The sequence below is a fragment of the Trachinotus anak genome, unplaced genomic scaffold (assembly GCF_046630095.1).
Source record: "Trachinotus anak isolate AG129_WGS33_773 ecotype Australia unplaced genomic scaffold, CSIRO_AGI_Tana_v1 ptg000028l, whole genome shotgun sequence".
Lineage (NCBI taxonomy): Eukaryota > Metazoa > Chordata > Actinopteri > Carangiformes > Carangidae > Trachinotus > Trachinotus anak.
This window is the reverse complement of record NW_027273879.1, coordinates 8,110,525-8,136,451: the sequence shown is the minus strand read 5'-3', so window position 1 is coordinate 8,136,451 and position 25,927 is coordinate 8,110,525. Positions and strand designations below refer to the sequence as shown.

General features: G+C 41.0%; 2 protein-coding genes across 4 annotated transcripts in view; both read right to left on the bottom strand.

Moving 5' to 3' along the window:
• Positions 1–12,377, bottom strand: part of eng (endoglin) — a 37,765-nt gene extending 25,388 nt beyond the window's left edge. Inside the window, exons 1-2 of one of the 2 annotated variants that reach the window (XM_071465665.1) lie at positions 12,270–12,377; positions 11,075–11,277 (exon numbers count right to left, since the gene is read on the bottom strand). In XM_071465665.1, coding sequence (XP_071321766.1) covers positions 11,075–11,132 — 58 coding nt within the window. In that variant the 5' untranslated portion in view covers positions 11,133–11,277; positions 12,270–12,377. Of the gene's footprint in view, positions 1–11,074; positions 11,278–12,269 lie in introns of those variants that run through there. The other variant, XM_071465664.1, reaches the window with a different exon arrangement.
• A 7,104-nt stretch (positions 12,378–19,481) lies between these two features.
• ak1 (adenylate kinase 1) lies at positions 19,482–25,683 on the bottom strand. Of its 2 annotated transcripts, XM_071466335.1 has the most exons (7): positions 25,570–25,683; positions 21,457–21,494; positions 20,685–20,720; positions 20,412–20,575; positions 19,947–20,063; positions 19,666–19,857; positions 19,482–19,565 (listed from the first exon to the last, which is right to left on the bottom strand). In XM_071466335.1, exons 2-7 carry the CDS (start codon positions 21,461–21,463, stop codon positions 19,497–19,499), a joined length of 585 nt encoding a protein of 194 aa, XP_071322436.1. In that variant the 5' UTR covers positions 21,464–21,494; positions 25,570–25,683; the 3' UTR covers positions 19,482–19,496. The 2 variants fall into 2 exon arrangements, with proteins under 2 accessions (XP_071322436.1, XP_071322435.1); XM_071466334.1 differs by lacking the exons at positions 21,457–21,494; positions 25,570–25,683 and adding an exon at positions 20,830–20,920.
• Between the last annotated feature and the right edge of the window lie 244 nt (positions 25,684–25,927).

Below are 25,927 nucleotides of genomic sequence, written 5' to 3'. Positions count from 1 at the left end.
ATTAAGCCAGCACCACTACTAAGACCATTTTAGGACATCTCAGAATCGGCTTGATATTAACTATATTCTGCTTCCATCAGCTTATATCCCAGTTTGTTAAGTTTAGCTCAATATGGTATGTTTCATCAGGTTGCTGTACATTGTCAGTTCCAGTTTATCAACTTTAACGTTAAAATGTTAGTTTTAGCTGTAGATGGGCCCATTCAGGTTAACTTTGTACTTTATGCAAATAAAAGTGTGAACTACACACGATATAATCTAGTGTTTCCATTATACATTTTGCAGCGGGGCTTGTCACTGCAAAATTATCGCCGCGCTGTAATGTCATAATAATGCAATGTAACATCACAACTAAACAACTCTGCAGGGGGCCTTTAATTTGAAATGATGGATACAGGAAGTGGAGACACCCAGCCAAGGCGAGAGGGAGAGAGTAAAAAAAGAGAAACAGAAAGTGAAGAGAGTAGGTAGACTTAACTAGCTGACATTATGTTAGATAGATTTTTATTACTAATATATACCTATTCAGTCTGATCATCAATGCCTGTCATTTGGGGTGTTGATGAGATTACCTGCATTACCCACCCCGCACTCCAGTACCAGCAGATAAGTCTAAGGCTGAATTTCTTTCTCAGACCAACCCTGAAAACTTTCCCCCTTTTCCTCTGCTAAAGAGAGTGAACTAAAATATCTATAGACTGCAGCTAGCCTGACCTACAACATCCCAGTAATGGACTGTCTATGTGTGCATCCAAGTGTTAACTCTGTTGTTTCAAGATTTAAATTAAAACACGTAATGTAAAAATGTAATTAGAAACGTAATTAATTGAAGATGCCAACCTGAACCTGCTAAATGAAGTTTCACTGTCCAGGAGGGACCCAGATAATTATGCAGAGTGCACCATAGCCGAACTGAGTGGCTGAGCTTGGGCGTTACTGGAGACTTGAGGTGATTTATCATTATTAGGGATCAAAGTAGCCCTACAGTGCTTACATCCTGTATTTCTCTGTCTTCTTCCTCTTTTCCTCAAAATAGTTTGAACTAAAAAGCCGAGAGAACTTGCCAGAAAAACAATGCTGAAACACAGACACCTCCCTGACTGTCAAGTCCTTGCAAATGTTAAACAGAAGAAGTTTGTGAATGCAAAACAGGGCACGTACAGTTCAAAGCTGGGTGAACCAAATGACATTATATTATTACAAATGCTCTAGGAAATAACTTTATTTATTGCGGGCGCCCATATAGGCATTAGCAAGGCCAAAAAGGCATTGTAGGTTATATGAGCAGTGCACTCAGAGCTCCATTCCACAAGCATTACATTATGCTAACAACCCATAATCCAACTTCAGGGTGGCATTCACCACACTATGTTTAACATTAGGGTGATAAGAAAAAATGTGTTTCCACCCATCCTATAGAGCGAACTGCGATGTGCTTTCTCCTAGTGGGAGTGGAGAGAAAGTGAAGAGCTGCAAGTAGCAAACCTAGAGTGGCCGGGAGTGGAGTGATGACAGAACACCTTAAGTGATTAGATGAAAATGTTGTGGCTCCACTCCATTTACATATTCAGAGGCATGGTAGCAAAACAGAATTAGTTTTGTAAGTCTCTAAGCTATATATCTCACCAATTATTCTCATCCTGCTTCAGTTCAACATTAACCAATCATCGCTCTTGTGTGGTAAAGTGCACTTTAGTACAAATGGTTTGCTTGCATCATATGTCCTGGAAATGGTGGGGCACACTGCGGCTCCTGGCTGTCCATGACTGCTCAAAAAGCAGAAGTATATGTAGAGGCGCAGCTCATTTACTGTATATCAGATAATATCACTTCTTGTTTTAGACACAAAATGGTGTCAGCATCTCATTGGTCAGCAAAAGTAAAAATGACCTCAACTAAATTTTAATTTGATTTGAGATGTGGTAACAGGGAAAGAACAACATGTTTCTTCATTGAAAGGGGGCATTTCTTGGATAAGTATCATAAAAAGTGAAAGTACTAGGATATTTGATTTGATGGATTCAAATAAATGTTTCCTTGAGGTAAGATTTTTGTTGAGATTGTTTGCAGTGATTTGTTGTTGAGGATATATTTTCCATATTTATGGTCCTTTTCTAAAAATGCGGTGATTTGTGAAGCACTGATACATTCAATTTTAGGATGAGGTTTGTTGTTAGTGTTACTGCCAGTGCTGTTTATTTTATTTGGCTACTTCTGCCAGTAAATTAAAGATTTCAGGAGCTGCCTGCCTGTTCGTATCACTGCTGCCTCAACTGCGAGCATCTGTGCAGTGCTGCGTACTGACAGGCAGTGGCGAGCCCTTGAATTTAAAATTGCTATCACACCTTAACTAAACGTTGATTTAGATTCTAGGGATTGAGTATCTGCAGCCCAGTAACTAGATGCCTTTTCACTCACCTCAGGCAAGAAAGCAGGCAGGCTTGATTTCATGCCCTGTCTTTCATGCCCTCCCTCATTGTCAGTCACTATGGAAAAGAGCATCAGCTACTTGCCTAGAGTTTAGATGCGCAATGAAGAACTACAGAACTTTCAGCTGGAGAGTTTGGCTGCATTTCAAAGAGAGAGAGAGAGAGAGAGAGAGAGAGAGGAAAAAAGAGGTGGGGAAACCCTGACAGCAGACAACGTCAAGACCAACTGTCTCCCTCGTTCCCTCGGGGTAGAGTAAACTGTTTGTGTCCAGGGTCGGGCGACGGAGTCATGATGGGGAAGGGGGAGGGAGGGGTCAGTGGCCCTATCAGCGTTAGTCGGAGAGGGAAAGGGGAGCTTCAAGGCCCGCTCAAGCCCCCCTTTTCGACTCCACACACACACACACACACACACACACACACACACACACACACACACACACACACACACACACACACACACACCTATTGTCCCAGAGTTTCCGCAACTGCAGATTGAGGCCTGACCATCCACAGGAAGGTAAACAAGCTCTTATCAGTGCTCTGCAGGGGCCTGCACTGTCCCCTGGCCTCTAACCCCTGCATACTACACATTACACACTCCATACAACGCACAAGCTTCTCACCTCCCACTCCTAAGTCCTGAAATTTTATCCCAAAAAAAAAATTTGCTGATTAGTCTTGTCAGTTTAATGGCTTAAGACTTTTGGTGTGTGTGCCTGTGTGCCAAGTCCTGCCTCCAGTGTTTGCTGGAGAGGAACTGAGGATGTGATAGCGGGTCTGGAGACAGCCTGTCTTCACACTAGCTCTGTTTACACCTCTGGGAGCCATTCATCCGTCGTCTCATCGTTGTCGGAAGCCAGCGGAAAAACAAGTCCAACAGTGGCGTATGGAAGGTCTATGGCTCACTTCCTTCGTTGTTCGCTCACTCAGTTTATGCCCTGTCTGATGCTAGTCATTGGCCACAGCCAATATTCTTTGATGCAGATTAACCTAATGGCATGGATTGTGGTTCTTTGTTAGCAAGTTGACACTGCAGGCATGAAAAATATAATCTCATTTTCATGTTGATGCTCATATATACTCAAAGGTGATCTATTATAGTCCAGACACCATCACTTACTGGGTATGGTGCATCCTTTCCATTCACTCATGTGGTTAGACCCCCCCCCCACCCCCCCACCCCCACCCCCACCAATACATTGAAAGAACACTGAAAGCAAAACACAATTAATCATGTGAGTGTTAATTGGTGGATGGACAGACTAATTTAGCAAGTTTTATTCTAACTGCGTACAACCAAAGCAGACTGAAGCTTTAGAGATTCATTGCACAGTGGTTGCTCCCAATCATTCAAGATTGATGTAGCTTCGCACAACATATGCTTGGTGTAGAACCAACAGAGATTAGCTCGTTTTTCTTGACTGATTTTTGCCAGTAAATATTAATGCGATCTGACATGAGGGCGGCATAGCAATGACGGCGCTGATACCTTTTTAACATATTTAAAGTAAATGAAGTCAAAGGTACAATCTATGATCCAAGTGTAAAGGAGAGGGAAAATATACAGGGCTGGTGAGCCTATCACTCCTAAATCGACTGACAGCTCTTTTAATACTCACAAACCAAACAACCAGATATTCTGTCCTGAGGCAGTTAAGGTTTGTTGACATCAGGGAAAGAAGCAGATTTTCCATTATGGTGAGCTGAGAAACCCAAAATGTATGTTTTCTCTATGTATGTGTAAAGACACATTTAAATTTATGTGGCCTCAAAAAAAACGTACTGAGCCTCTAAGAACTTAAAGGTTTTTGAATCATCTCATAGAGACAAGTATGAGACGGCTTTACGTTTATGATTTCATTTGCCACAATTTAACTAATGGAAGCGTCTGGAATATGGAGAGTTGTTTGACAAGTGTAACTTCATTCCCTCCAGCGTCTGTGAAAAGATTATTAAGTATAGCGAGTTTGACTGTTGGATTTGTGGTAGTTACAGTATATGAGCAGATTAAAGTAATCTGTCGGCTGTCTCGGGGCTTTTTCTTTGAGTCACATATTCTGCTTTCTGACATATCACAGATATATGAGCAAATGAAAAACCCAGTGTCCGGGGAGGATTCTCTCATCACATCGAACACGCACACACACACACTGAACACACAAACAAAGTCCGACATCAGAGAGATTTCAGCTCTCTAAATACAGATTGACCGGTGTGGCACCTGAATCAACAGGAAAACTACCCACCCAGTCCTTGAATCAGGAGGCTCTGCAATTACACAACACTCAGCTTCACACTGCACATTGTCCAGCACTGGCCACTTTAGAAACCAACATGGTCTATGCAGACAAATAATATGTTCTCTTAAGGAGAAATGCCAAGTACTTGGTACCAGAAAAATTACATTAGCATTCTCTAAAATGCTATTTGGGGTACTCATTCCACAAATGATGATGTTTGTTGAAATTTCGTTTTCCTTTGTGCCAAGAGAAAAGTTCAAAGCAGAGGCTTTTCATTTGTCATGAAGCATTTTAGAATATTTTATCTGGGAACACTTTGTTCAAGAGTATTCAGCCAAGGAAGATTAAAGGACTGATTCTGCCCCGCTTAACTGTGCTGTCATTAATTAAACCACTAGTGAATAAAGTTTTAGTGAAATAGAGACATATGAGACAGAACACTTTCTTATTTTGCCAGAGATCTGAAGTCCCCCCAGAGGGTTTCTTTAACCATACTTTGACTTTAAGTCATGGCTGAGTCACCTGACCCCGTTTTCCCTCCAAATTCTCCTTCAATATACAGGTGCATTCCTTGTGTTTGTGCAGATCCCAGGATTAACCACAGGCAGACAGACCTAAAGATAAGAATACATAATGCCATGCGTTATCTGCGCAGACAGCAGGCATGTTGACATGGGCACAAGTGGTCGCCATGCTGACGAGGCGTTTATCTCACCCACTACTAATGAGCCATTCAACGCTCATGAAAATGCATCAGGACAAGCTTTGGGCCACAGAGTGCAAGACCTCACAGTCAGACAGTGATGACATTCAGCAGAAATTCAGACAAGATCTGACAAAAAGCCTGAAATCCATCTGATGACCAGTGACGATATCCTAAACCTGCACTTGAATGATTGCTCTGGAAAGCAATGCTGGTGTCCCATTGAGGGTATACCATCAGAAGGACCAGTTATCTAACATAGAGGTACAGTATATAAATGTTATTGCTTTCAGCCTTTTCTGCATTAGGACACTTATTTAACACAATGCACAGAAAAGAGGGTCCTCTTATACTGACAACAGCCTAAAATATGTTTCTGGTAATAGAAAAGGAATGGGGAGGTAACACAAAAGAACTGCTGAGCATGCTGCAGATTAGCCAGAGTCTTTCCAAGTGATAAAACAATACTAATACTGAAACTGGTGATTCCATGATTAATTGTTTCTATCTGATTTTCACCTGTTTGTATTATACAAAACAAATACTGATAAGTTCTGGGATTTATTTAAAACAGAATGAGATTCTCCATTAAAAACTGAAAATAGACTTAGACTACAAACCATTCAATTGTTTTTTGTTTTTTTTTTGTTTTTGTTTTTTTTAGGGCACCAAAAATATCATCGTTTATGTGATGCTCTGGACACTGAAACTATCTTGATTACCAGTCAAGTGCTAGCCAGTGAAAATCATGTGGGAACAAACAGAGGGGAGGAACAGAGCGTTAGTGAGGCTCCCTCGCACTGCATTCTGTAGTCAAACAGAGGAAAAGCGAGGCAGTCAGAAATGGATTGTTATTTGGGAGGGGCATAACACTGAAGGAGATTGAAATCGGTCTGAGGCAGCGACAAGTGGTCGCGTCTCCCTGCCACCCAGTCTGACTGCAGGCAGTGCTGGCTCACTACAGTAAAACAGGGGAAGTGGACTGTTTTGACTCTCAACGCCATTTTTAACATGACGTTTTTTCTTAGTCTTTCTTTTTTTTCTTTTCCTCTGCCTTTGGCTAATTCTACTACAGCATGCCTTTGTAGTCTCCAACCATTTCCTTTGCTTTTTTCGAATCCCTGACACCCCATTTCTTTTAACGAACAAATTTATTTATTTGTCTTTAAGTTTTGGTATTTCTAATACTTTCTCTTTTGTTTAATTGCTCACAATCTTGTATTTTCACTTTGTCTATCTTGTGATTTAATTCCCCGTCTTTATCTGTCTTGTCCTTTTTCCTATCGCACTGTTTCTTTAATCCCCTATTTACTTCTCTTTCCCTACATCTCCCCTCTGAACCACTTATCTGCTCTTTGACAGTCGCAAAAATTTGACCCCCCCACTCCCTCACTGTCTCCATGAATCAGTCTTTATGAATTCTGTTATCTCTGTTGGTCTGTCTGTCTGTCTGGCACTCTTTCCCTCTTTGAGATCCATTTTCTAACAGCCCTCCCTCCCCCTCCAGCGGCTCGCTAATCACTTTTGTACTTTTCCTTCAGCCCGTGGAGGGAGACTCTGGGGTAGGCAGAAATGCAGCAGGAGGTCTGGCAGTTAACATCATGATGCCTGGCTCCCACTGGGAAAGTTGTTGCAGCAGGGGGCATATTCAACACTACTTCCCTGCCAGGAAATGCTGGGCGCAGAGTGGATAAAATCACTAAATACAAAGACTTCAGCCAGACGCATAGATAATTGTTTACGTGTCCAACTGCTAAAGTTGGCTTAAGTGGTAGTGGTTATTGTGTTTGCCATTATAAAGTGGTCTGGAAATGAAAAAAATGAAATTCTTCTCCAAAAGAGGGATTATACAAGTACTGTACTTCTCATGTAGTAAGCAGTTAGGGGGACAGAGTCCTTTAAAGGCCAATCAGTCTTCCAATGCTGGCTAGGAAAGATATGCACATGCTAAAATTATAGGATTTAAAAGCGTTAAAAGGGCACTACACAAACTTTAGACATTTCTTCTGTGACTCTGGAGGAGCTTTCCGAGAAAATAACTCCAGTGATGTTCATTCAGGTTAGCTCCGCTTGGGCTTGGAAAAGCCTGTGTTACAAACTGAGGGTTTGGGGTCTGCAAAATGAGAGTGTTTACCAGGCAAATAAAGTTTCCTAAAATGCACTACTGAGTAGGATTATGGGAAATATTGGAATTTTTTGGAGCAAACAACAGACTGAAGGTCAGGACATATGACACATATGACACATGCTTCAATTTTAACCATTCTTTTGTTTTAATCCCCAATTTACTTAGTACCCCAACTTTATGGAAGAATTATACGAAATCACTGCAGTACCCTTTTAAAGGGCATGTTACATGTATTGAAAAGTAAGTTATGTACATCCATACAGAGAGGTGCCGAAATTATCTTCATGAAATGCCTTTAAACAACACATTTGCAAGGTGTTACATAGCAGCAATGCGTTCACAGAATGGAGTAAACAAGATTAACAAAAGAGTTATGTCCAAACAAAAAAATGAAAACAGGCAACACAGTTGGAAGCCTGAGAGAAAAAGGCAAGTCTCTGCCATCTTTTATTAAAAAAGGAAGGTCTCAGCTGATCCAACACAAAGGAGGAACAAATTCCACCATTGCACAGGCTTCACAGCCTGTATGATCTTGGCACAAACAAATACCCTAAACTAAATGACTAAAGAGATTTAGACGAATTGTGGCACCGCAGGTGCTCAGAGATAAACCCATAGGCCGGACCAAGCAAGGCCTTCAAAACAAACAGCAAAATTTTAAACACAATTAACCACACAGGGAGGCAGTGTAGTGAAACTAAGACTGGTGTGATGTTGTCTGTTTTACTGGAGCCTGACAGAGGTCTATCCAGAGATTACGGATGAGCTGCAAACAAGACAGAGAGGCCTGACTGATCCCAACACACAGGGAATTTTAATAATCAAGCTGCAAGGTGAAAGCAGAGATCATCTTCTCTGGGTGTGAAAGACGTAGGCAGGGGTTGATTTCCTAAATAATCCAGAGCTGAGGAAAACAGGATCTCATGACAGAATGTATCTGTGTCCGTCAAATTTCAGGGTAAGATTAAAGGTTGTGTCTGGGTCCTTTTGCCTCCAGCTCGAGAGAGGCAGACTGAAAGCCACTGCTGGAACTAAAGAAGTGGGCTTAATAAGGTAACCACAGTATTACTCTGATGTATTCAGAGAAGGCTGCGAGCAATCCAGCATTTTGATTCAACTATTGAGTGTTTAAATTTTAATTGAATAATATTAAAGCAACTCTACAGGGTATTCATAAGGCAGTGGGAACATTAAGAATTAAGCAACAGCCTGTATGTGTCACATTCCTGACTAACTGTTTCCATGTGAAGACTAGACAACACCAGTTCATCTATTTATCAGTGATCATTACACAATCAGAACACACAACAGAACACAGGCCATGGAGTGTTTGGGTTACTTTAACTCTATTTCAACTTAATAGATGCTGTCTATTCAAACCACGCCTCAGACATCACAGGTTTAATAATCCTGATATCAGGGAGGTGATAGTGGGTCAAACATGTCAAAAGTTTAAATACATCTCAAGTAAAGCTGAGCTCAAGCAAAACTCAGTATACCATGTCTGTAACAGGCCAAGAGTGTCATGGGATTTGTTGCAGGCTGCAGGCTATTTTGGATTTACTTGCACTTTTTCTTTGTTTACTTCTTCTTTTGAGGAACTTTCACATTGTGTCTGCTCACACGGTGACTTGCAGCTGGCATGGATGCTGTTAAAAACAAACAGCCCTCGAATCCCAGCGAAAATATGGGTTCTGTATTTTTTTTTTTTTTCACCGAGCCGTATCCAGTCTGGCAATGTGTAAATTTGATTTCACATAGAACGTACTGTCAGCTGTAGTCAGCCTGATGTTTGTGCTTCATTTGTTCAACAACAGCACAGAGCTAAGCCCAGGAGACAGTGTCAGAGAAAATGACAAATTAATAAGACAATACTGGACTATATGATGACGAGTAAATAATAAAAAGATAGACAAACCCATACGTGTCACACCAATGTTTTGATTAATGCGTCAACATTCAGTATGCGGGGTCAGAGTAGCCTGCTGTCTGAGATGGGTGTCACAGCTCCCTCTGGGCCTTCTCCTAAAGCTGCTGCAGCGGATGCAGAAATAAGAGGAAATAGAAAAATTCTCTGAACCTCTTTCAGGAGATAAATAAAAAGGTAGCGAGTACAGGAGCATGTGTCACAGAGGCAATTAAGGCTCCGCCAGTAGACAGCGAGACTGATCCCCTGCAGTGGAAGCTACACGAGGTCAACTCTCTGCACGTCTGCCAGTTGGCCAAAAAATACCTCCGTATCCCTGCCACCAGCACCCCTGCTGAGAGGGTGTTTAGCACTTGTGGCAATATTGTGATTTGTCATACAGTAGGTCAGCGCTGAAGCCAGATTCAGTGAACAGGCTTGTTTTTCTGGCACATAATCTTAAAGGTGATGTATGCTTGCCAAGGCCACTTTGCCTTATTTAAAAAGTGCATTGGAAATGCCAGTTTATTTTCCTGGTGTATGTTTAAGGACCCAGAGTATAAAGAGGTTATTTGGCACTGAAGCGGTTGTTTCACCTTCAAGCATTGAAAAATGAATGTGGACAAGCTTAGTTTATCATTTTTACATCTCACAGTTTAGTGCTGTCAGACAGTTGACACAGATCAAAGCTGATGTACTGTAAACTAAACTAACCTGTAAAAGTAAAACCACCAAACATATTTAGAACTATATGAGCCATCTGGAAAAAAAAAACAATGTCTGTAACTAAACGTGTCTAACAATGCACTTTTGATATTGATATGTTTTAAATCAAATCAATAGACTTGGATCATTATATTATGATATGTGCACTAAACTGAATGAAATCAAATAACAAGCTATATTAGCATTGCTTTTATTATTAGTTGAAATCCATGTGGCCACCCTCATGTGCCAGATTGCTGCAGGGAAGTCAGACCCAAACACCCAGTAGCAGCAGTGCACCGCACTGGTAAGAGCATCAGGCTGGATTACGGCCTGAGGGCACAGGCAGGGTTTCAGCTCCCTTAGCCACCTTGTAGGGATTACAGGTTTGAATTTGATATGGTCAGTCACAGACAGCAACTGGAAGTGTTAGAGGGGGCCAACAGAGGGTGGTCGCATTAAATCTCTGAGCTCAATGTTTTTGGTTTTTTTTTGTTTCTTGTTTCTGGACTGTCCTCGAGGAAGACATTCTTTTACCGCTAAAACTGAACTGAAAGATTTCACCATCAAAAGCCTCCCAGTGTGACTCAATGGTTCAGTAGTCTGAAAACCATCTGGAGGAACTCTGGTTTTCAACTTAGCTCTTGTTCTAATCAAATGTTGTATGTAACAAGGGGGATAAACCATCATTCAAGCCAAGAGACTCCACAGCAACTATTTTGTACATAACCTTTCTCTACCAGACCAACTGTGAAATCCTGATGAGGCATTCAAGGAAGAACAGGAGCAAATAATGCCGTTTTACGTCTTGAGAACGAAGTGACGTCAGAACAGAGGACAAGACAAGATTAAAATATCTTCCCTTGAACTTCAGTTTGACAGAAACATGCCCCGGAGGCCTGTCTAATGCATGGTCTAGCATGAAAATCCCGTAACGTATCAAATATCAGTTGGGAAGCTTACCAGAGGCTGCAACAGTGATGCACAGAAGCAGGGCAAACCGCGCCATGTGACCCTCCATGTCTGCTAAATTTAAGTTTCAGGTGTTGGTAGAGGGTGAGTCTGGGTCTCTGGGGTGTGAAGGTTCTCGGGAGGTGGCTGAAGTGTCCTTGTCTAGCAGCAGAGCAGCAATGACTGTGTCAGCGGAGGAGCAGGCAAATTCCAGTCTGCAAAGGTCGACAGGTCGGGGGGGGGGGGGAAGCAGAGATGTGATGGTTGAAGGATGTGACTAACTCAAGCAAATCCCATTATCAAAACAAGTATTGTATGCAAATCTATCTCCTATAATCCGAGACTGTGCCATTAAAAGGCTATAACACAAATATATTCTCTGATGCCGATTAACCACACATATGGTCATAATTATTGATGACTAGTGGTGAAGTTATTGCTGGACAAGACAGCCGAGAACACATGAGGGGCATTGCACAACCTAACGGGGAGGGAAATGTTGCTGAAACCTGTAAATTCCTTCAGGGGGATGACAGGGGTTTTCTTCCTGAAGCGATCCCACAATATTTCTCTCCCTCTTCCATGTGCACAATGAGGGTCAGAACCTAAGGGTTATCTGGTGGTCACTAACTTCTGGCCGACTGTTTCAGGAAGCACTACGACATGGCTTTCTTTAAATAAAATCACAATGCCGAGATCAGATAAGACGGAGACTTGCTCTTGTTATATGATTCATATAGAGGGAGAGGAAGAGCCTGTGTAAACTGTTTATGGATTTCCAAAGGAAAACACACAAAAAAAAAAAAAAAAAAAAAAAGTCACGTTATTTCCCGACTCTTCTTACTGTAAGAGAGAGACGTCTCTGCCTAACAAGACAAATCCTAAAAGTGTTCTTGGGAAGTAAATGAAATAGGCTTAACAGATGAAGCAACTGAGTCCATTGATGATTACTAATAAACTAATAATGATGAAACAAATGAGACGAAATAGCTGTTGGTCCTTGTTTTCACGCTCAAACAGAAGTAATTCAACCTGAGTATCAGCATGTTAAACTTCTTCATAGCAGACATAAAACGGACTAGTGGATTGAGGGAAGAGTGTGTCTAACTTACTGCCCTCTAGGCTGCAAGGGAAATAAAATGGACCGAACATCCCTGAGGCGCTAGCCTATAAAAGCGAACACAAAGTTATGAATCACAGAGCTTACTTTTCAGATCGGTTGGCTCTCTTCAGTAAGCCAGGCTTGATAATCCACAGGCGAGGATGTGGCTGCACTCAGCGGTGTAACGGTGTCAGGACTTTCCAAACTTTTTGTGTAGCCTGGGCGGTGCGGATTTACTTCAGTACCCCTCCCACCGGCCCCTTTTTTTTTTTTTTTTTTTTTTTTTTTTTCCTGGTTAGTGCTGCCCCTGTCATGCATTGTCTTATCCGGTCAACACGGGGTCTGTTTAAAAAAAAATTAGACTACCAGTAAATCTCAACTCTGCTAATGTGATGTACTTTTATTGTCATTTTCTGTGGAGGTTTTGCATCTATGTCCACTGGAACAGGAACGCGTCAGAAGTTGCCTAAGATTTTTCAGGTTTTTAAGATCTCGTTCCTCTGAAAGTAATTCATCGTAGTTCTCCAATGGTGGAGCTACACGGGAAAAATAATGGTCAGTTAGTAGCTAATTCGGCATGTTTGATTTTAAGAAATGTGAGCACACACGGGCAAAAATGATATCATAATAACAGCATCCATATTACTGATCTCGCGATAAGGAGATTGTCTCCTCCTGATTAGCATATCTAATCTTGGTTGTTCTCCTTGCTTTCAATCTTTTTGCTAAGACGTGTCATGACTGTAACATCAGTATATATATTTAACTGAGACACGTCTGAGAGCTATCAACCACCTTACTTAGGTCCTACCTGTTGGGAAGAAAGCAGCATGAGTGTATCTCCTAAAATCTGGAGCAGTTCTTTTAAACCCAAAAAGTATTTCTCTCTGTGAACAGAAAACCAACTACGTTTGGACATTGTTAGATCAGAAAGCAGAAAACAATTATCATGTATTTAATATCAAGGATAAAACTGACCCATAGAATGATGATAACGATGACTGATGGAAAATTACTGGTTTTACTTGTTTAAATTTCAACTCTGGAAATTCTTTCCAATGTGGACTGACATTTGGATATTTAGAAAGAGGGTGGATAAAATAACTAGGGTTTTACCGCAAAGGATATGACAGTTCATGAGTCATAATAGTTTTATTTGAAATCTGAATTTCCAACAGAATTCCAGTCACATATTAGTATTAGTAATATCCTAACATTGTTGTCATCAAGGTTTTGGTAGATATCTTTTAATTGTGATCCATAGTGTGATGATGGAAAGTGCAATACTGTTGTAAGGCTACAATTCACTCTTTTCCATGTGATTTTGTTGTGCTCCTTTCTGCCAAATATCAATGTCATCGTTTTGTGTTAAAATATATTTTTAATGTGTGGTTAGAATGTGACTGTGATGTGGTCCGCACGTATACACAATAATCTTGCAAAATGTACGCCTTAGAGAAAACACAATTGTACGTATGTGTTTGCAGAGGCTTTTCCAGCTTTTCATCTGCGCCACACGTGACAAACTTGCTACATAACACAGCACGACGCATGACAGTGTAAAACAGGTTAAATGACAGCAGCACTGACACTGATGAGAACAGCTGGCTCAATAGGTGTGTTGTACTTATTGTGCTCATGTTGCTGCAGCCCAACCATGTTCTTCCTCTGATTTACATCTATCTGCTGATACCTCTGTAATCAACTCCAAGCTTCCCTGAGCTGATACCATGTTCCCATGATGCAGCACTGTGAGTGCTGCACTTTTTGCTCATTTTATGGTATTTACTATCATTTTCTATTTTTTTCTTTTTTTTTTTTATTTACATATTCCTGTTCACATATGGTCCTCACACTCAGATATAACCTACTGTGGTAATGTGAAAGTGAGTTTTAGCAGTTATGCCTTAAGGAGGCAATTACAGTGCTATTATGGAAATCATTCACCTATTGTCAGTTAAAGGTCAATGCTATATTTTATGGTCTATACTTAGGAAATTGATGCATAATTTCTAAATATTATGAAGTTTAGTGAAAATTATTTACCTGTTTTCAGTTAACAGGTGCCATTACAGGTGCCATTCTTGTGCACACTATTTTCCGCCCCACAATGCATTGATGTAAAAAACATCATTATGGGGCCGTATGTCTATCAGTGATGACAGAAATTGGCGATGAGTCATAAGTAGGTAACATCTTGATTTATTGCCCACCAGGGTCTGTTATAGTGGGAGAAGTAAATGAATGAATAAAGTAGTGTTTTCAGACACGGCACTAATAAATGATAATTGTTTAAGTTTGACAGTTGCAACAGGAAAATGAACAACATGTCAATTGTCTGTCAAATGTCTTTTTTTATGCAGACATTTTGATTTGTCATAGCGGGAAAAACACAGGTGTCACTAAAAACATTAGTCTGATGTCATTAAGATAATTGCAGAGGAATGTGGCTCAAGGAGATAACTTTAGAGCTGTCATAACAGAAGAGCTGAACTTCGTGGAAAATGTGATTGAATTATGGCATTAAATGTGTGTTTATTTCATGTATTAATTTGTCTCTTTAGTTGAGCTAATGCTTCACTCACATGCTCCATGTCCGTCATGATCTCATTTGCTACGTTTGTTTCCATTTATCACGTTTTGCGACACACCACCTTTTCCACCTCAGCCAAATATAAAAACTTGTAAAAACAAATTCCAGCGTCTCCATTACAGGAGTTTTTTTTTTTTTTTCTTTCTTTAAGATTTTATTGAAATGCACATCTGAACAGGTGGATGGAAACATAGTTAGTGAGCCGGCACGCACAGACGTTTCCACAGAATTATAGTTTGTCAATTTGAACTGTCATAACAGGAAAAAGCACAGGTGGAACAAATTTCACGGACAATGGATCGGTTCCTTCAAGTGTCCCTGCAAGGCCTGTCGGTGAGCCAGCATGTGCAACCCCTAGCACCCTGGAGCTGCTGTAGCTCAAATAAATACATGGAACACAGTCACTTTTAAATGTTATCAGTTACACCTGCGTTTATTCTGTTACCATGCCAAAATGTCTGCTGTAAGTTTGATTCAGTGAGTTTATTATTTAAAATAACAATGTGACTGGCCTATCGAGCTCAGACTGTATGTGTATCTATCATGGGTTAGTGGATCAACCATTCAAAGTCAAACACAATTACATATACAGGCTATGTACTCACTGGATGTTAGTGTTATTTGTTATGAATTGTACACTCTGCCCAACAACCCCTCACTGCAGAAATTAGAGCTTTTTAAATATTTCATATCATATTTTTAACTTTATATAAAAAAACATTATGTTTTGGTCTTAATTATTGGTTAATTTGTTTTACCCGATTAAACCTGACAGCGAGAGATAGCAGAAGCTTCTCCTGAAGGAACAGCATTTATCTCTGGCTGCTGCACCACTACCACTTTGTGAGGAAAAAAATAGACTGGAAAAAAAGAGTAGACACAACATCCTTCTGTACAGAACAGACCCAGAGGAGTCATCATCCCATCAAATCAACTCCAGGCAGAGGAGACATATACTGTAGACCAGAGTTTAACAATGGTACAGAAGCATTTAGAATAATTGCTGTAGCAAAGAAAATTATACAAACGGCAACTCTTGTCTGTCTCTCTCTGTTTCCTTCTTTCTCTGCTTTGGGTCTAAATGTGCGTCACGTGTTGTTGGCTGGAACAGCACTGGTGCTCTGTCTCTCTTCCATTCTCAATTCAGTGACAAAAGCCAGTGAAGCCCTTCAGTTACATTTGTCCTTGTCCTGATATTAGAGAAGGAAAAAAAAGTTGAAAGGACTCTTTGAAGTGAAGCTTATCTCTTTCCTTTCCCACACACTGAATTTATGATTCAGGAACATGCCATGACCATGCATCACACAAATCAAAATCATGATCGCCGCTTTAATCCATTTAAATATAGCGCGCACAAGAAAAAAAAAGAATAAATAAATAAAGAATACATATGTCAATAATTCTAAATTGAGTTTCATGTGCACTCAAACTTTACTCCATGAATACACGTCATCGCTGCTTAATGACTTTTTGAGTAGAGTGCTACAAACCCACAGTGCAGTAGATGCAGTCATGCACATAGGCTTGTTTTCTGAGACTAAATTATATTCTGCCTGTTGACAGTGAACTTGCCTTGACCTCATTCCTTCAGGCAGCATGAACAAAGAAATGCTCATGGGATACAACATTAAGTAGAGACACTTTTGCACTACTCGTATTCTTTGTTAATTAAACGACCACAATCCTCTAGCATTTTGCATGGCTTGGATTTAATAGCCGAGGCATATGTCACAGTTGGCATTCATTTAAGCTACTCCATCACATCTGAAGCTGGCCAAAGGACACTTCTACAGTAGCACTCCCTTCAATGGCTTTCCCGTTTTTTTTATTGGAGCCCACCCCCGACTCTCTCCATCCCCACCCATGAGTAGTGTTTCAATAACAGGAAACAATCGGCCATCGTCTTTCATCACAGGTTGACGTTGGTTCCCGCGCGGTGCCACTGGGTCTCTGTGGTGCCAGCCAGCCAGCCTGCCGCAGTCCATGGCAGAGGAGAGAGAGAGAGAGAATAAAGAGTATGCGCCAGCTTACTTGTTTCCTTATCGTACTCCACGGGGGGATCTGGCGCATGGCCTTGGAGCAGTAATATTCAAGACTGATACTAGATGAGCAGAAGCCTGTCAGCCTTACAAAGTCATTTAAAGGCGGCTAATTGACAAGGCCCTCATTATAGACACAAGCTATTTGCGAAATCATATCTCACTCTTGAATGTGATTTGGGGTTTTTGCTGGAAAGTGCAGTTAGGATTCAGTTAAGTGGAGTGGATCTGGTTAATTTTATATTAGAGTCGCAACGCCACATGTACTTGCCTGCGACAGTCTAGAAAAGCTGTTATTTTCCCGGCAAGCAAGGCATGTCTAAAGCTGTAAGTGTTCCTGTATCACCCTCAGAAGGATGGTAGCCCCCATGAGAGACTGCACGTCCAGGTTGCCTTTATTCATCGACTCTTCATGTAGTGCATTTTCGGACCACCAAAATAAAGACCAAAAAAGACCACCCTTTTTTTTCATTCTGACACAGTCAGAGCACAGCAGAAACAAAAGCACTATGTATGCATGCATACATCACGCATGCATGCATACAGTATTCATACATTCAGTATGTCTGCAACAAGCCATGATTTTTTTTTTTTTGGTTTTTTTTGTTTTGTTTTGTTTTTGAGCCTTCACAGTATGTTTTCCATCTGATCCATTTTTGTATTACCAGCCTTACTGACAAATGACCCTTTTCCCACACAAGTGATACCAAACTGATACGTGATATTAATAGCTGCGTTCACACTACTTTCCTTGTAATTACATCAGGCTCTGCTGCTGCAGTAAGTGCACATACAATCATATAGCATGCAGGTTCATATTATCTGCCTTATCAACCCATCTCCATGGTCATTAAGCCTATTTCAAAGAGGCAGATGGACAATAAATTATTTTGTTGACATCTGTGTGTGTGTGATGAATGAATAAATGCTCCTCATTTGATTGAATGCAGCGTTTTTCCCTGGAGGTTTACAATTTAGTTGGCCGCTCGTCCATATTTCCTTCACCGAATGATGGTGTAATGAATATGTACTGTGTTCCAGGGATCCAAAATGAATATATTTTCCTGTTTTGTAGGGTCTCAATTCAATCATGAAGACTAGATGCACAGGGTGGGCGAGGGATGAGATGAGAAATTAGACCAAATTGAAACATTTTTTTCTGTGATACTATCACCAGCGAACTGAATTTTCAGTTGTCTTGTCTGCTCAAATATTCTGCACATGACAGTTGAAGAGTGACCCTTTCACTTCATTCATAACAGGTTAAACTTAAGTTGCGACCCCTGGACTGCAGCGCACAGTGACACGCAGGCTTAGACATGTCTCTGTCCTTCTCTCTCTCTCTGTTGTACGTGATAAATTCCACTGCCGCCTCCCTTCTTCAGCCTTGTTTTGCACCTTCATGAGGTAAGCGCAGCATTCCTAGCATTCAAGCAGCATCCTCGATGACTTTATGAAAGTGCTTACAGACGCCTTTTCTTGATTGACTTTCCGACAGACACATCCTGTCCCCCTTCAGAAGCCTGTTTTCCTCTTCCACATCCCTACAGCGCAGAGTCATGATCAGAGGTCTCCTTGGAGGGTAGTCCGGATACCTGTTGCAGCGTTTGCTTAGCCGAACTGGAAGTGTGTGTATGTGTGTTTTAGTGTGTGTGTCTGTGTGTGTGTTTGAGGAAGGTGAGAGGTAAAGGAAGACCTGTTGATCATCACGGGCTCAATGGAAAAGTTATAATAACAGTAATGAGCTATGGCTGCAGCAGCGTGTCCTGTATCCTGTTGTGTCTACATGCTCTCTGAAAAAGAAAAATGTTTCCTTTTTCAACTTGGAAGTGTTGTTTATGTGTGTGTTACAGCGTGAGTTTGTTCAGAAGTCCTCAATGTCAGTTGAGAAATTAAGACTGTCAACAATGTCAATGCTTGGAAAGTGCTTCTTTTAAATATATACACAGCCACCACTAATAAATTAATTTCAAATTCTGTATTTCCCTTATACTTTAATTCACTTTTTTCTTTTTTTCTTTTTTACATATACTTCTTTATGGACACCAATGTTACATGTACATCTTGATGAAAAACTATAAAGTTTCTGTGCTTTAAACATTGATATAAATGGATTAATATAAATGATTGTTTTCCACAGTGGGTGATCTCTGCCACTGCACATCGGCACAATCAGGAAGGAGTCTATCATTTCCCCATGACCTCTGGATGGACTCTATATGGCAGGGTTAGAGAAGGGGAAAGGATTGTGTAAAGTGCAGGTTAGCACCAGAGTGAGCATGGTGCCTTAAAGGTTGGGAGATGGTTGACACCTCCCGTATACAGTAGCTTTTGACATGTCACTTGGATATATATTAAGCACAGAATGGAGGCAAGACTGGAAAGACTATGAAGAAACAAATGGATTTCCAGATGCTGCCTTTGGCAGATTCATTGTTGTGTGACCTTAAAACTGTAGATTTGTATTGCTGGATTAGAAGTGGAGTTAAGGCATCTTTGATCCTTAATGGCCTTCAGTTTTTTGTTTTTTTTTTGTTTTTGTTTTTTTTTTTGGGAGGGGGGGATTCTGTTTTTTAACCAAGCTGAGTGGAACCAGTATTATTCCTGTTGTTGTTCATGTTTTGTCCTTATGAAACTGACACAGAGAAAATAACAAATCAAACAACAACAACCACACACAGCTCATCTAGTCATGTTGTTTTACTTCAGTGCATCAATAGCCTTGCACACTTGGCTGAAGACTTCATCCACTGCCAGCTCAGAGTCGACCTAGAGAAAGCAACACCACACCATATTTAAAAATATGTTATGTTAGATTTCACAGATTTAATTTTTCAGTCTTCACCGAGCAGAGCAGTCATACACTCACCTTCCTCACAATACCACGGCTCTCATAAAAGGCAATGACTGGCTCAGTTGCTTTGTAATACAAGTCCAGGCGCTTCTTAATGGTCTCCTCATTATCATCAGAACGGCCGCTGGTCTCACCACGCTTCAAAAGCCTCTTGACCATGGTCTCTGATTTTGCGTCAACGTACAGCAGCAGGCAGGGTTTGCCAATCTGGGATCAAAGACAGTTTAATGATTTAGGCTTGTTTCCACTGTTGCAGGGATGAATTATAGACCCCAAAATCGCATGCCCTCTCCTACCTTCTTCTCAAACTCCTCGCCCTGCTTCACCTCACGGGGGTAGCCATCAATAAGGAAGCCCTTGGAGACATCAGCCTTGGCAATCATGGCATCCTTAATCATGTCTAAGACTGTGTCCTGCAAGCAGCCGCGAAATATTATGACCAACCCTCACAGCATGATATAGCACTTTGGGCAGAAAATAACTTAGAGTGCATATTTTAAAGTGATAGTTCGGGTTATTTGACATGGGGTTGTGTGAGGTAATTATACAGTCAGTGTGTTGCCAGCAGTAGATTAGGATCAGTGCACTGCCAGTTTAGAGAAGCAGCTGGGAGTACCCCATCAGATAACCCGAACTATCACTTTCATCTCATACATGCACTAGTTTTCCTTGCTACTGCACAACCCTTTTACTTATAAGTACAAGTGGCAAAGGATAAAAACAATATTTTTATCAAATAAAATTACAGGTCCCTGTCTTACCAGGGGCACAAGCTCTCCCTTCTGCATGATGGCCTGGAGCTGCTTGCCCCTCTCAGAGCCAGAAGCCACCTCAGCACGGAGCAGATCCCCAGATGACAGGTGGGTGTAGCCATACTTTGCAACTACCTTCTCGCACTGGGTGCCCTTCCCAGAGCCAGGCCCACCTGAAAAGGAAAGACCAAACGCATTATTGTAATATGAGGGCGATAGCTGCTAGTGGTTAAACGTCTTGCTGCTAAAAAATGAGACAATATTCAGACTGACTGTACTCACCCACAACAAAGATGATCTTGGCATCTTTAATTTTGTCTGAAATATCAGTGAACAAGAGAGTTTAGTCCAAATGTGTGAAGAGGTAAAGCTTCTTCTTGTCTAACAAAAAGTTAAATTCACAAGGAAAAGGTTTCTTTTAACAAACCGTCTTGAGATATGGAATCAGTGGTACATGTATTTCCCATTTTTTTAAGTTGCAATGTACGGAGTCGCCTGGTCCACCACACTGTTTTGACTGTTCAGGTATGCGCTATTACTCAAACAGTGTTGCCAGGCAACTGTTGTCACTTAAGAATGTTATATATGCAGGTATAACTGTTCACAGGAACCTACAAGAAAAGTCTCAGTTGTAAATCTAACAAATTTGCAGAAAATGAAAAGAAAACACAGAATTTGGACTTATTTGGTTGTTTTTTTTTTATACTATATTGTATTAACTATCTTATTTACATTGTATTTTGTGTGAATATCGTATCATAATAAAATATTTGTCTTGTTAAGTAAATGCCATATCTTATCAATTCATTTCTCAGTGAAAATGGAAAACCGTGTCGAAGTGCAGTATCCTTAAATGTAAAATGTCAGAATTCCACTGTATTCTCAAAAATCGCCAGAAGATGGCAGCAGAGTACAAGAAAACACAGCAAGCCTGCCTCTGCCTTTCTCAAACTCCACCAGACTGATCATAGAAATACAACAGAACATTTCCACATCATTAAATGGTCATTGATAAAGTGTTGACAATCTTACACAAACATATATAGTTATTTACCTGCCATTGTGTTGTGTTAGATGAGTGTAGTCTTTCAACTGAAAGGCAGAGAAGGACAAAGAAATGCAAATAAATTCACTAGAGCAGATAATATGACAGCAAGATAATCTCAGTAGGTAATCCATTATAAACTGACACTCTGTTGTGAGAAGAGTGGACAATGAGTGGCTGGACAAGGCTCCGTGTTAAGGCTGTGATTAATGTCACTGTCAAAAAAAATAAAAAATAAAAAACAAAAAATACACAGCTGGCACTTTGATGATCAAGAATTTGATAGTTTATCAAGTATTAATTCTGAATGAAGCAAATAAATTCTTTCCCACCTCGAATTGCTCCACCACCTTTGAATTAATTAAGGTCATATAATTATTTGCTGTATCTGCAACACTCCATGAAATACAAAAATACTTTGCTGCACGATAACACTATGCGGTGTTAACAGGAAACACACTTCTATGGCAGTAGCCTGCTCATTGTAGACTTGTCACCCTTCAGCTGCAAACTTTCTAACTCACAAACCCATAGAAGCATCAGCACTGGCAGTAGCATTAGTATTGCTGGTAATGTTATTGTCAGTGTTGTATACATATACATCACTCCAAATATTTCAAGCATGAGCAATTGGGTATACTATTTTATGTTTTTATTAATAGAGACTGTACAATGTGGCTGCATTTAATTTATATTGAGCCTAAGAATACTACGTAGCTTTTACAGTATGTCTGTACAGTGATCAAATTTCAATAGCAACCCCATTGAAACCCTTCACCAGTAATTAAATTCTATTTTTTCCTCCTGTGGTGCTGAGAAACAATGAGAACCTGTGACTTCCTGGGGAGTCGGCCGACCTGTTTTGGGACAGTAGGAGCTTCTGACTGTAGCAAGTGTTGTTATTCAAAGCTGCCAATTCAGACTAAGATTAATTCTTGTCCCTCAACATTTGACTTGCACAGGAATGCCTTCTATGTCGCTATTAATAGTGATGAATATATCTAAAGAAGAAAAGGCCATAGAGTTTCCTGTTTACACCTCTCTTTTAACTCACTTAGAAACAGTAAAGAGAAGAATGCGGAAGGACATTGGGTTAGCCATTGGGCCATGTGTAAATAGATATCCTCAAGTAGCTGCTTGTCTGTGTCATGTGCATGGGTTGGAAATGGGTGTGTTTGAAAGAACTTTAAATAACTTTAACATTTGCTAGGTGTGAAAATAACCACCCAGTTTTGCAACCACTTTGACTATAGGGAGGCTCTCACAGGCCAAATACTATACAGTACAAACCATCTATATTTATTCTTATGTCATAGTGATTTTCACCTTTCCATACAGTTATGCATACCCCACACCGGTTTACTTACGTCACACACACATGCTAGTCGAGTAACCTGAAAAGCAGCTGGTCTGTCTCAAGCTACGGTTTGAATAGTCTGAATATTTTGTGTTTCAAGACTTGAGCTTGAGCTTGTGACAGTGTGGCTGTTTCCTCACTGGCACACTCCTGCTATTCAAACAAGTCTGTTAGAGCCGGATTGACAAAAAGGCTTTAAAGGACCAGTGTGTAGGATCAAGGAGGATCTGTTGGCAAAAATGAAATATAATATTCAAAGTTTTCATTAGTGTATAATCACCTGAAAATAAAAATTGTTGTGTTTTTGTTAGCTTAGAATGAGCCCTTTATATCTACATAGGGAGCGGGTCCTCTTCCATGGAGCACATCATGTTGCACCGCCATGTTTCTACAGTAGCCTAGAATGGGCTACTGCATGTAGAGCCGCTACAGCTTCTCCTACATGCTTAGAAAGGGAGGGGTGGGGGGAGGGGTATTCAGTTTGTTGCAATCTGCAGCCTCACAGGTAGATGGCACTAAATCCTATCCTACACACTGGCCCTTTAAGGAATGTATAATATTGGTAAGGTGATGATATAGACAGTAAATTAAAAACCTCAATAAACGATTAGAGAAATATAACGAATTCAGATGCTTCCGCGCAATTAAGCAATTAACATCCAATGTTCTCTGCTCTGTGGCATCATGTATAAAAATGCTGATTAGGCTCAGATGATTTTGATTATGTATCAAGATGGCTAGAGAAGAAGATCTAAGTGACATTGAAAGAGCGTTCATTGTTGGGGCAGAGATGGCAGGAGCTTCGGTCACACAGACTGTTCAACTGGCCAGTGTTTCAATAGGAACAGTGGCTAAAGCGACGTCTGCACATAGGGTCGTAAATTGTGATCAACAGCACGCATTTGATAGATAGATATGTGAGGAAAAACAGTGGTGTCTTCCAGGATACAATGTGGCCATCCACACGGCACGAGGAATAGCTGTGAATGATGTGAATCATTTAAAACTTCATGTTGGTTTTTCCATTCATTTGCCACCTGTTTGTATGTATCACTGTAGCAATACTGCTGCGGAGGGAAAAAAAATTATGGCTGCAGTGTACATGTTCCAGATGACAGAGTTCTATATGTCTAGCGCTAACACGAAGATATACTCTAGCAGAGTACACACCGAAGCTGGAAAAGTTATCAGCTTGTTCTCTGATTCTCACTCGCGATGCTCCTCGGTACTGGTTGTGCTGCTTCTCAGGTGTCGAGTTTTATGTCATCAGCCATTAACCCAGTGGTCTGTGTAAAGGTCACTAGGAGGTTGGCATCTGAGTCAGCACAGAGCCTGTTTGGGAATCCCACTTTGGCCTATTATGGTACCATCCTCTGGGTCCCCTGCGTTGTTGGCATGTAAGTCATGTTCTTGTTCTTATACTGTGCAAACAACATTACATGGCTCTCTGTGTGAGAAATTACACATTATACTGCATGAAATTATGGAAGTGAAACTATACGCAGTGAAACCTTGCATGGCTTTGCTCTAATACATTTCCCAACAGATACTGTATCAGAGCTGGCAATGTGGCAAGATGTTTGAACAGGATTTTGCCATATGTGGATATCAATTTTGTAATAGGACTGGATCCATATTGTTTGCACCAATCCCTAAATGAATAATTGAACAGCTTGCAACTGAGTGCACCGTTAATGCAGAATGTAAGGCCGCTTTAGAGAGCGGAGACGGAGACACATTCAAACGTGATTTTTGTAATTCAATCCTTGAAATTATATATAGAGATACTGATACATATCGCCTGTCCCGTCCTCATGTCTTATTACTGTTTTTTAACATGCAGCCCAGCTAAAAAAAGACCCGGTCAGTCCGCACCTGTTAAGGGATAGCATGTCAACCATTCTCTAAGAGCACATGGGAATGAAGCTTTCACTCACTGCCCCTGGAAGCAACAGGAGTGAAAACAGAACTGAGCACAAGATCTACTTGTACATTCTCTCCATGCAGTGTTGGTTACTTAGGTATTCTGCAATTGAATTGGACGTACTGTCCCTTTAAGAGAGAACAGGGGACCCTTTGACGTCAGTGCAGTGGGAGATATTCCATGTTGTTTGTGAAAGGATGGAGCGAGATAAATTCAGTGTTAGCTGCGGCTGTTTGTGTTCTAAATTACAAGGTTTGGTTCACTATAATGTGCACCATCGTCTCACAAGAATCACCAGCACTCAGCCGCTAATCAGCTGTGAATTACCTTTTACTGTGGCTAAAATCAAGGCAGTGGAATTAAAAGGTGAGAGCAGCTTGTATGAAAATGCCCTTAAAAGGGTGTAGGTGAAGGAGAATGTTTAATAAATGTAAGTGTAGAGTGGAGGCAAACCATTGGCAATGAAATGTCAAACCAAATGTCTGGAGATAAAAATAAGAATCAATGAAGGGTTATCTCTAAGCAAAACAGTTATGTCACTAATTGAGTACCATCACTGTGCATGACACACACGAGATAAATGCCTTTGCACAAAACAGAATAGCCTGATCTTCTGATGTCAACCATTTGAAACAGTGTGACTAACCAAAGTTTGACGGGAAACCAGTAACCATGACAGTTTACCATAACAGTCCTCCAGTTATTCTCCCTCTCCATCCCATCAAACAGCCCTGCCCACTCTGCCTGCCCACACTCTTTCTCTCTCTGACATCTCTCTATTCCTCACCCAGCCATTTCCTGCCTGCTCTTCCTCTATGCAGCCTTTGTCCTCTGTACTGACCTCTCTTTCGTGCTGTGGCTCTAGATCCCAGTGCAAGGGGCTGCTGTCCCTGGATCCCCGTGTGTGTGTGTCTGCACAGTTCCTGCTGCACGGCAGCCCTCCCTCCCCCATGCTATGCCTTTTTATAGCTCAGCTGAGCCTGCTCAGCCAGCGCTGCATTCTGGGTAAGAGGGAGGAAGAACAGGCGAGGAGAGCGAGGGAGGGAGAGACCAGATGAATGACAGGAGGCGGCAGGGGTGAAATTAGAGGCAGGGGGAGAGGAGGGGAGGGTGGGGGCAGCCTGTTCGACAGTACATTTTAATTCAGGTCATTAGGTAATAAATATGAGTGTATCCCTGCAAAATTAAAATTTGTGCTT